The sequence below is a fragment of the Podarcis raffonei genome, chromosome 11, assembly GCF_027172205.1.
Source record: "Podarcis raffonei isolate rPodRaf1 chromosome 11, rPodRaf1.pri, whole genome shotgun sequence".
Taxonomy (NCBI): domain Eukaryota; kingdom Metazoa; phylum Chordata; class Lepidosauria; order Squamata; family Lacertidae; genus Podarcis; species Podarcis raffonei.
The window spans coordinates 14,255,389-14,267,741 of NC_070612.1; the positions used below are offsets into that span (position 1 = coordinate 14,255,389).

The window sequence follows — 12,353 nt, forward strand, 5'->3', positions numbered from 1 at the left end:
TGCAGTGTTTGGGTTACAAGTTGTTTGAGTACCAAGGTGTTTGACAACCAAGGTACCACTGTATCTAGTTTTCAGCACTGTGAATATCACCAGCTAAAAATCATGATATACCAATGTATCACGATGTCTGGAATAAGGATGGAGCTGCACAGAGTCATTGGCTGGCTTCACAGTTTTTCCTGCATCGTGACTTTTGCCTGCTCTTCTGATTCACGGCCGCCTGCATGAGGCTGGGGAGAGCTGAGCCAACAGAATTAAAAGGGGTTGCAAGAATCGAGAGAAGCATTGGCTGGCTTCACAATTTTTCCCACATTGTGATTTTTGCATCACATACACATCATGTTTAGCGATATATTGCCAGTTCAGTTTCATTGAACTTAGTGGCAGGAAAATAAGACAAGCTTCAGTCATTTATTTTAATGTGCAGGCAAGTTGGCATGGATTTAAAGGTTAAAAACAACAACATGAACCTGTGTTGAATAAGCCATGAATGTGATATTAACTGTCAGGTATGCGTGACCACGAATGAATACAATTCTCTAGGCGGCTTGTAAAATACAAGCAAAGACTATGCAATATTTAAAATGCAAAAATTAAAACAACAAAGTAAAAACAACACAAAACTTTCCCTAGAAGAGGCAGAAGAAAGTAATTTGCAGTTGAGTTCAAAACCAGTTAAAAAGAGCAAGATCAGGGCTTTCCCCCCCAACACTAAGTTTAGTGAAATTAACAGGCACTGTTATGAGAGGTTTCTCCGATGACTTGCCAACTGACACCGCTCCCTAATAAAGCACCACACTCCTGGTCTTGAAGACCTACTTATTTTCACTGGCTTGTTCATTATTCTCTATTCTGCTATTTCAACCTTCGGGTTGATAGTCGTGTTAAAAAAAAAAAAATATCTGGTTTTCTCTTCGATCTGCAAGCATATTTATTATTGCTGCTTTTTTTAATGGGAGGTTTTGTATTATTTTCTATTTTATTATAATTTGAATTGCATTTTTATTTGTTGCTTTGTAAACTGCCTTGAATATAGACAGGAAGGTGACCCATAAATATTATAAATTAATAACATAAACACATTTACAGAAATCCTTTCTATGAGTGTTCCGCTTCTGAGTTTTTATTATAAGGTCAGGGATTTATACTGAGAGGAGAATTCTTGTAATTCTATTGTGAATGGACAATGTAATTCAAATGGTTAAAACTTTATAATGGACATATAGTACCTTGATATACAATGGAACCAAGAAAGAGAATAGGGGGAAGTCAATCTGTTTTGTTTTGTTTTTATCTTTATTATTGTTTGTTTTGTTTTTGTTATTGTTGGAAAATTAATGAAATGTTATAAAAAGGGATTTGTACTGAGAGGGAAACCTCTTAATCTGTCTGCCGTTGAAGAAGGAACTGGGGAAGCAGTGTCTCTGAGTCAGAAGTTGTGTTTTGAAGAAAATTAAGTGTGCGGCTGGGCAGCATATTCATCAGACACATTCATGGGGTTAAGATTTAAAGGCTAGCTAGGACATCTTCATCCCACTCCTGCGGCATTACTCACTAGAATTAAATCTCAGATTGCACCATTCATGCAGATTGAAAGCACTGCTAGTGGTTTCTCGGATGATGTCACCGGCATGTTGTTAAGGAGTCATTAAAGACCGTGCATGTATTCTCATTAAAGTCTTGCCTTCTCCCCCTTCCTCCACCGCTGCGTTGAAAGCTGATTAAAAAGCAGCAGACATTACAACAAAAGCTGTTTTTTCTGTTTCATTTGCTTGTTTTAAAGTTGAGTTTTGAGTACTCTTGGGTGACCATCAGCAGATTCCTTCCCCTACCTCATCTTCCAACCGTTCACCGGATATTCTCAAGAACACAGGTCTTTCAGAGTACGTGATTTTAGGGTGGAGTTGCTTGTTTTGGGAAAGAGGGGGCTTGGGAAAAGTAAACCTCAAGGATTTTGCCCCTGTCTTCCCTCTGCCTCTCCTCGCCCTCCCCCCCAATTACACACACACACACACCCCCTTCTGAGGTGGGTTGGAGCTGGTGTTGAGAGATTGCTGGGAACAGGAGAGTGCTTTCCTGCTTCATCCTTAATACTTGACCATCTTGAACATGCTCAGAAATGCATTTCTTACCAGAATCCATAAGATTTGTAATTTTCTCCGTCCACACAATATATCAAAACCACTATCATGCTGCCTTAAACAGTTGCGGCCTTCTCCAAAGAGTCATGGGAACTGTAGTCTGTTAAGGATGCTGACAGTTGTTAAGTTGCAATTCCCGAAACGGTTTAATGGTCAATCCCTCTTCCCTGGGGACTCTGGGAATTGCAGATCTCTTGGGGGGGACCTCTCTAGATCATAGTAATCTGTGTTTGATCTCTTTTTCATGACTCTGGCTTTCTAATGTTTCTTGTGTGGCAGGCAAGGCCTTGACGTATCTTCTGCTGCAGCCTCCCAGCCCAAAACTTCCGCCACACAGCACCATCAGAAGAACTGCCATTGATCTCATAGGACGAGGGTTTACGGTATGGGAGCCTTATATGGATGTCTCTGCAGTGCTGATGGGCCTATTGGAGCTCTGTGCTGATGCTGAGAAGCAACTTGCAAAGTATGTATTTCACCCAATAATTTGGGGCGTGTTGTCGGGGGGTAGTAGTAATTGGTTTTGTTTCACGTGGTTTTCATTGAGATATCCAGTAACACCAAGGTCTAGGGGGCCAGTTACACGTTGCCAGAAAAGTGGGTTTGATTCACACATACAAACACTCACACACAAAAAGAGGATAGCAATTTGCATAAAATCAGCATATGGTAATTTATATAGAATCGTAGAATTGTATAGTTGGAAGGGGTCCTGAGCGCCAACTAGTCCCAACTCCCTGCAATGCAGGAATCTCAACGGAAGCATCCATGACAGGTGGCCACCCAACCTCTGCTTAAAAATCTCCAAGGAAGGAAAGTTCACAATCTCCCGAGGGAAACTGTTCCAACTATCTAACCACTCTTGTTGTCAGAAGGTTCTTCTGTTCAGTCGGAATCTCCTTTCCTGTAACTTGAAGCTATTGGTTCAGGTCCTAGCTTTCAGAGCAGGAGAAGAAGAAGAGTTTGGATTTGATATCCCGCTTTATCACTACCCTAAGGAGTCTCAAAGCAGCTAACATTCTTCTTTCCCTTCCTCCCCCACAACAAACACTCTGTGAGGTGAATGGGGCTGCGAGACTTCAGAGAAGTGTGACTTGCCCAAGGTCACCCAGCAGCTGCATGTGGAGGAGGGGGACGCAAACCCGGTTCACCAGATTACGAGTCTACCGCTCTTAACCACTACACCACACTGGCTCTTACACTGGCTTACTCCATCTTCCATGCGACAGCCCTTTAGATATTTGTCAACGGCTACCATATCTCCTCTTTTCCAGACTAAACTTCCAAGTTCCATCAACCATTCCTCATAGGACTTGGTTTCCAGGCCCTTGATCAACATGTATAGGTGCAAATTTAGCAACAATTATTAGGATTTTAATAGGAATACATTATATCTCACCATAGTGGGGAAGACACCAGGGCCTTGTGTGCCTGCCCCATCTAGTGACCAAGTGGTGCCCATTGTCGATGGGCAACATCAAAGCTCCTGCTCTTTTTATGGTTCAAACACATGTTCAAAATTAGTATGTTTTGTTGTGCACTTTTGACGTATTAGGTGTGATCTAGTGTGATCTCTTACGAAACCTGACACCCATCTTTCAAATATGACTCCATACTGCATGTAAAATGGGAAAGAATCAATACTTTTTATTCCTTGCCTTTTCGTTATCTCCTCCAATCAATCTGCTTACGCTAAGACAAAAGTCCTCTTCAGGCAGGTACTTGAAGAGGATACGTGTGGGAGACCAAGCTAGATTGTGACTGCTAGGTATGCAGTCACAATCACGCACCCATGTGCACACCAGTCGCGCCCCATGCCACACATTTGCCTTGCACATCTACATCTGTATGCATGTATGGTTTCTTCCGTGTGAACAGCAACTTTGATTGTCCAGGGCTTCTGTTCGCATTCATATTGGAGTGAATCCATGGCCAGCAGGGAACGCAGCTGGTGTGTGCATTGATATCAAAGGAACATTGCTAGTGGGCCGGATCCCACTCGCTTCACATGCATGCCCTCTTCACGCATGTAAGATGCATGAAGAGGGTTGTATTCTCTCTTACTCTTTTAATTTAGTACTAGGGCAGACTGGCAAGCATAATATTACAGTAAATAAATATTTACTGTAAGGGACGCAGGTGGCGCTGTGGGTAAAACCTCAGTGCCTAGGACTTGCCGATCATATGGTCGGCCGTTCGAATCCCCACGGCGGAGTGAGCTCCCGTCTTTCGGTCCCAGCTCCTGCCCACCTAGCAGTTCGAAAGCATGCTTAAGTGCAAGTAGATAAATTGGGACCGCTAATATTATGGCAAGCATAATATTACAGTAAATAAATATGAATAGCTAGTTCCATACAGCAGTTCTAAAACTGATAACTCGGTCTTGTTGTGCAGGTTGAAGAAAATGACTTCCTTTATGACCCTTTAAAAAGTACACCATATTTTCTAAAAACAAAAAACAAAAACAAGGTTTTGATTATTATTTTATGTATCCAGATTACTTTGGGAAAGGGGGATCCACCTGCTGTAGTTTTTAAAGTATAGTAATGCCATATATATATATATATATATATATATATATATATATATATATTGCCTAGGTAAAAAATATTTCAAGACAACCTTTTTCCATAGATAGATAGATAGATAGATAGATAGATAGATGTGGGGGAAATTTCTTAAATGTACACTGTGCTCAATCTCACATTCTTCAGTTCAAATAGATAGCAAATACAGTCAATTAAAATGATGAAATCAGATCATCTGTATAAATGTTTTGAGTTTCATTGCTTAAGACTTGTTTATTTCATGGAAATATGTGAACAAGTTATATCTTATAAACAGATGTATCTGATAAATCCTTGGAGTAAAGGCAATCAATATAACCATGTACTTTATTTTTTTTAAAAGGGAGGTGGGAATATAGCGGCAGTGGGTGTTTTCATTGTGAGCACAACCTTTCCTTGTAAGATGAAATATAAAAAATATTGTTCAGCTATTAGGATGGTCAAGTGCTTTAATTCATAGCTGCTTTCAACTGCCTCTTAAAACCCACAGGGACATTTTCCTGCACTATTGGGCAGGATTGTATTCTCTTATATAGATACATGCCTGCTTTTGTAAAAAGCGTTGATAATTGCTCTTCTCCTCACATCCTCCATGATGAAAAAGCACGATCTCTGATTACTGTTTTGTTGGCCAGTTAAAATTGTACTTTAACTTGGGGGGGAAATCAACACATTTGGGTGTTCACTTCTTCCCTAGCACAACATAAGTTTGTCAGGCAATTGTTGTTATTCTAGGCAGAAGGCCAGAACAGCAACAACAACAAAAATGACACCAAACTACAGACTTGCATTTTAAAAAATTACATTTCATTCCAGTATATACATGGTTAATCAATTTAACTTACAAACTTTGATTTAGTTGCCCTGATTTTTATAAGCAACTAAAGCAGAACATGCCAGATCTCTAGTCACAAATAGATTTATGCCACTCAATAAAACCAAAGTGTTCTAAAATCACAAAATATAACAACGTGTAGGTGTAAGTTTATTATTGCTCCTTGCTATTTAAAAATTATATGAAAAGTTTGTTCAGAGCTGACCATTTGTTAATTTTTGCTTCCGATGCAAAGTCTGTTCAGCAAACTTTGTTTCATCTTTTTCTTTAATCCCTTTGTTTGATGCTTGTAGCACAATATGTCACCATTCTTTCTGATAGTGATATTTGTATTAGTATTAATATTAAGAATATTTAATGCCTCTACCCTCTGTCTTCTGCTTGGTGAATACTCAGAGCAGCTTACAAAAACGGAAATAATACAATAAATAATAATGTACAATACATAAACCACATAATTTAAAAAAAAACTTGCAAAAGCAGAAATCATTAAAAAAAAAGTTAAGTAGCAGACTATATTTTGGTTGGGAAAAAGAACAATCCGGTATTAGCCTCTAGTTCTGCTGCAGTGTTAGCAATTCATGTGCCTTGCCTAAAGAAAAAGACAATAAAGTCATCTCTGTGACAAGAATGTGTTTTGATCTGTGCACTCCTAGCTCAAAAATTATATTCTGAGGCATGCTCAAGCATCTGAGAATATAAATGTCATGGATGAGACAACACACTCTTGCACGTATGAGAACGACAGTTGCACAATTTTCTCTCAAGCTCTCAGTATACTTTCCCCCTCTCATACTGCTGATGAATTTTCCATGCATTCATTTTAATTATTTATGGAGCAGATAACAGGCAAAAAGAAGAAGATTGGGGGGGGAAACTGCATTTCTGCCTGCAGCCTTGGCACTGCAGTTTGCCATGAAAAGAAATTTAGATGTGCCATGGTAGAAATTGGGATTTCTTTGTGTACCCCACAGAATCGTTTTGCAGCATACACAACTGATAGTACTTACTCTATAGCATATGTGTAGAATCCTTCAATAAGTCTCCAGTAATTCCAGCTGATTTCAAAGTTTCAACGATTCAGCTGTTTCTTTTTCTTTTAAATTTAGATTATCACTGCACAAAGAGCCCTAACTCTCATCTTTTGAAAGGGAATAAACTGTTATTACACATTCTATTAAAATTTCATTTATATGAATGTGAAAGAAATAAGGTTTAATTCTGATCCTTCCATGCAGTTGGTACTGTGTTTACATTAAACTATTTCTTTTTACACACACACACACATACACACAAACATGCACACCATCTCTCTTATCATTTTGAAATCAACAATTTTCCTTCAATTCTGTAATTATATTACTGTAAGAATAGTAATAGCTACTCTTTCCTTGCATTAAGTTTTTCTTTATAAAAAAAATTCTGTTCAATATCATGTGATTGAGGTAGATTACCATGTCAACGAAACAGACCTGCACAATTGCTTGCCTTATATGAATATCCCTAGTCATCATTCTGAGTCATCAAATGACTTGGACTTTTTGTGTACATAGTGCAGAGATGAATATTCAGAGCAACCTTTTCAGTGCGTTTTCTGGCAAAGTGAAAGAGGTAATGGATATAAAGTGCTGGTACCAGCTTGAAATGTTTTAAGTAAAATCTTCTTGTCTCTTTGGGGAGTAGGTATATTTCTGTCTGTATCTTTAAATACAGCTTTCATGAAGACCATTTATAGTTTTTGCTGTTGTTATTGTTATTATTATTATTAAGGATTCTATTTTCAGCTTCCTAGCGCATCTCTAGCTGTCATAAAGATTAGTATTGCTCCCTGTATACAGAGCTGCTGAATAAATGAATGTATCAGCATGTAGCCTTGAGGAGACCAATGCAATTTTCATCATGATAAATTGCATAATAAGCGAGAAAGTGTTTGCTTATTAATCCATAACAAGATTTAGATTGAAAACGGCCTGTTACATCCGTGACAGGTACAGTACTGGCTTGCAGAAGGACTTAAGATGGAAAGAAATGGAGCAACAAAGTGTGCAGGGGGTTAAGTGTGCATCTTACCCTCCCGGTGCCCTGCTGAGCTGCCCCTTTTTTGTGCCTGATTTACCGTGCACAACAATAAGAGCGCACAGCTGCCTCGCTTCTGTCTGTGATGTTAAGCATGGTTTATAAAGGAGCTTTTATGTCGAGCGTGTGGTTCCGAGGGGGGGGGGAAAGGGGGAAACCACTCCGCATTTATTGACAAAGAAAAACACACGCGGTGTTTATCTTTTTGTGTGTTCGGTGCACATCTGTGTGTGCGTGCACACTGAATAAAACACATCGCCGAAGCTGCAGTATTCTGCCGAGCTTTGAATTTTCTCCTGCACGAGGTCTAAACCCATCTCACTCCCCCTGCCATCTTGTGCCTCTCACCTCCCTCCCCCCCCCACACCCCCCGGAAAAAAAGAGAGAGATTAGACTGTGGAAGATATGTTGAGTGGAACTGCACAGAAGGATTAAGAGTATTTTTCTAGCATTAATTAGGCTTTGATTTCTAGGCTTGGACATCTGTAGGGATCTTTGTTACCCATAATTTCCCTCCTTTGAATTATAAGCTGCAGTTTGATTCAGATTACTCTGTACAGTTTGTTCTTGCACACTTTGGTATAATTAAGCACCGGCTTTTAATTTGTTTTTTTTAAGTGGTGGGGTTTTTTGTTGTTTTTTTTGAGGGGGTGCAATTTATCAGTACCGTTCCTGCATAGCTCCCATCCATTTTGACGGAAATTGCATCGAAGCAGACCTTGGTGGCAGTGAGAGCCCTTTCTATCTTCAGGCTGCATTAATCGATGATGGCAAGCAACATATAGACTCCGGTCGTACAAAAAATATATATAAGGAAAAATATATCTGATTGTGAGTGAGAACCTGGGAGCCAGTGGAGAGATTGCAGGATATGAACATCAGATACCAAGGCTTAGATATCTTCTACCCAAAGAATTCATGAAGGGCTCGTTTGTCCTTCTGAGTTGAATGGAGTGGTCATATTTTGGGGGGGGGGATTAGTGATTTCCTCGTAATAAACAGAAAGTTCTACAACCCAGTTGCCCAGCAATAAAACATTTGTGCATGTTATGGTGCCATCCTACACATGTATTCAGAAATAAGCCGTATTGAGGTCAGGAGGGCTTACTCCTGGGTAAGTGGAGCTACAGCCTTTGTGCCTCTGAATTGCTAGCATCAGAAATATATGAACTGGAGTTATTCTTTTAAATTCATAAGTGTTTACATACTTATGAACAAGTTGTTTACAAATTAAGTATATTGTGTGTTGAGACAAATGTGCATATGCTTTGGGTTGTGCAACTGGGTGGTTTTTTAGGGTGGTTGAAAGGAATGTTTCTACCCTTTTATCATCTTGAAGTGACCTTATGAAAATGCTTTTCATCATAGTATTTGTAAGTCTTAGTTGTTTTCATATTTTTCAACTAAAAAGAAAGAATTCCCCCATCCCCCCAAATCCCCAGCTTTGTGCCCTTTAAGTACTGTAACCTACTTGTTAACTATATTGGTTGCAGTGAGTGGAAAATACTAATAAGTTAAAGGTTGAGATTATATCATCATTGATTGAGCTGGGGCAGAGGACAACACATGCCATTTATTTATTTATTTATTTATTTGCTGACTTTATGTCCCACCCTAAGGTGCCAAACAGTCTAAAAACAATTGCATTTAAAAACATTCTCGAAAAAGTTACAGTTAAAACCATTACTCCGCCCAGGGATCTCAGAGTTGCAAAGAACAGAATTCCTCACCCACCAAAATGTCTAGGGAAATAGGAATGTTTTCAGATTTCTCCTTAAAGTGAATCATGATGTTGACAGACACACCTGAATAGGGATGTCATTTGAAAAACAGGGAGCCACCACTGAAAATACCCTGTCACACCTGCAGATTGTAGGGTCTGGGTAGTTGCTATTGGGGGCGATGCTCTTTTCGGTATTCAGGTTCCAAACCATTTAGGGCAGGCATAGGCAAACTCCAGCCCTCCAGATGTTTTGGGACTGCAACTCCCATCATCCCTAGCTAACAGGACCAGTGGTCAGGGATGATGGGAATTGTACTTCCAAAACATCTGGAGGGCTGGAGTTTGCCTATGCCTGCTTTAGGGCTTTATATAATAGTGCCAACACCTTGAATTGGTCCTGATAGCTCACTGGCAGCCAGTGCAATGCTTTCAGGACCTGTGCAAAGGCAGGCATTTTAGCAGGGTGCCCATTGCAGGAGCCTCCACCCTTTCCTTTGATATGGAGGCATCAAAAACCGGCATCCACTTCCTCTTGGAAAGCTATTCTCTGCTATGTTGTTATGGAAGCTCGACTGTGCTATACTCCTCAGCAGAAGTTCCAACCCACTCGGAACCCGTCAACCTAAGCCTACAATATGGGACACATTTGAATTATTTGGCATGTATTTATCCATCTTCTGTCTTGCTTTTTCAGTGCTAGGAAATGTTCCATTGAAAGACAAATAATGGTTGTACAAAAAAGAGAGTTTGTCGGTGGCAGCTCACCCCGAAGGACTGAGAAAGTGTGCCTGCTGTATTCTTTGCAACAATAAAGGAACTCTGGCTATTTTTTTGCATTTGGATACCACTCCTCTGTTTTTTATTTCTTTCCATACAATCCTTTCTTTAAATGGTGCTGGCATCACTGGTGTGATCTCTCTTACATCAGGGCGTGCCTTACTTGTGGATCTGAATCATGAGCTGACCAGGTGCTCTGTTGCAGGTGTGAGGAACCTGTGATCCTCAAGGTATTGCTGGACTCAGCTCTCATCAGCTCCAGCTCACACAGCCAGTGGTCAGGGATGCTGGGAGTTGTAGTACAGAAACATCTGTTGGGCCACAGGTTTGCCACCCATGCATGCTCTGTAGTAGAGCTTTCCGAACTTTTCATGTTGGTGACACACTTTTTAGACACGCATCATTTCATGACACAGTAATTCAGTTTTACTTTCAAACCAGAGGTTAAACTAACCCCTTTCCAGCCCCAGGAGGAGCACAGGGAGCGTTTGCGTGACACACCTGCTCACTGCAGCCGACACACTGTTGTGTTGTGACACACAGTTTGGAAAGCTCTGCTCTATAGGCTTGACAATTAAAGCAAGGTCCAGATCTGTTAAAAGTTTACTCTTTCAAAAGAAAAAAAGGGGGTTGCGTGCGTGTTAGGGGAATATGCTGAATATCTAAACTGAAACATTGTCTTCATCTTCATTAAATATCTTCAGTATTCAATCTACTCATTCATTCCATCAACACAAGGAATTTTGGCTGTTCAATGGACCTTCCCTTCCCTCTCCTCTTCCTACACACCTTAAATCTGTTCTGGGACAGATCTGGGGGAGGGTTCATGGTGAGAAGGGTTGCTCCATTGCACAAGTGGAAATCCTTGTGCTAAAGGAACAAATGCATTGGATACCACCCTTTTCTTAGTTATTCTGTATGGTGAAGCATTCTAATATCTTTGTAACTGTTAGATCTTATGGAGTATTCTAGTACCATAGCATTAACACCAGTAGCAATATCATAGAAACACAGGGAGCTGTTTTACTGCTTATCCATTCAGCCCACTATAGTCTACCATAACCAGAAGTGGCTCTCCAGAGTCTCTAGCAGAGAAGGTTTTCATACTTGCTGCCTGGTCTTCATAACTGGCGATGCAAAATAAACTGAACCTAGGATCTTTTGCAAAGCGTGTCCTGTCGCACCAAGCTTTGGCCCAGTCCCTCCCCAATCAATATCCTATTCATGCTACAGATTTCTTTTAACAGTAACACCCATAAAAAGGTAAAGGGACCCCTGACCATTAGGTCCAGTCATGACTGACTCTGGGGTTGCGGCGCTCATCTCGCTTTACTGGCCGAGGGAGCCGGCGTACAGCTTCCGGGTCATGTGGCCAGCATGACTAAGACGCTTCTGGCGAACCAGAGCAGCGCACGAAAATGCCGTTTACCTTCCCGCCAGAGCGGTACCTATTTACCTACTTGCACTTTGACGTGCTTTCGAACTGCTAGGTTAGCAGGAGCAGGGACCGAGCAACGGGAGCTCACCCCGTCGCGGGGATTCGAACCGCCGACCTTCTGATCGGCAAGTCCTAGGCTCTGTGGTTTAACCCACAGCACCACCCACGTCCCTTAGTAACACCCATAGCATTTTATAAATATGGCTTCTTGCATAACAGCAATCTGTGCGTAGGTGGGAGTGGTAGGCAGCCCCCCTCGTAGTGTTAATGATGTGGAAGAGTAAACTCCTCAATAAAATATTAAGCACTGGGACCAGCCTGGCTCTTCCTTGCCCATCTTAGCTTTGCATCTGCCTCTATTTTGGTCTTCTGACTTGGTGCAGTGTGCCTGCTCCTTCATGCAGATTTCTTGCTCTGACAGACCAGCTGGCCCAGCTATAGGAAGAGGTTAATCTCTGGCAACATACTAACACTACAGAGTGTCATTAATGAATTAACAAGGAGCCTGTTGCTTTTCGGGGGGGGGGGATCCATGCTTTGCCCGACAGGAGGAGGGAGAGTGCTGTTGGCAGAAACACATACAGATCTTTCTTAGGACAGAAATTCTTCGGACTTTGCATGTTACCTTTTTAATACAGCTGCCTCTTTCCAGGGCTGCACTCAGAAGGTTCATAAGTACAACATTTTGCAAGTTTATCCCGTGGCAGCAAGGGGGTATGTGTGCAGAAGAAAGAGATAGGAGGAGGCTTGAGTAGGGCATTGATCTGGGAGGAGCTTCCAATTTTTCGTGAATCTT

At 41.0% G+C, this 12,353-nt stretch overlaps 1 protein-coding gene across 5 annotated transcripts in view; it reads left to right on the forward strand.

Moving 5' to 3' along the window:
• WDR7 (WD repeat domain 7) overlaps positions 1-12,353 on the forward strand; it is a 220,620-nt gene that overhangs the window by 142,581 nt on the left and 65,686 nt on the right. For all 5 annotated transcript variants that reach the window (XM_053407606.1, XM_053407607.1, XM_053407608.1 and 2 more), the window contains one exon: positions 2,421-2,607. In XM_053407606.1, coding sequence (XP_053263581.1) covers positions 2,421-2,607 — 187 coding nt within the window. The remainder of the gene's footprint in view (positions 1-2,420; positions 2,608-12,353) is intronic.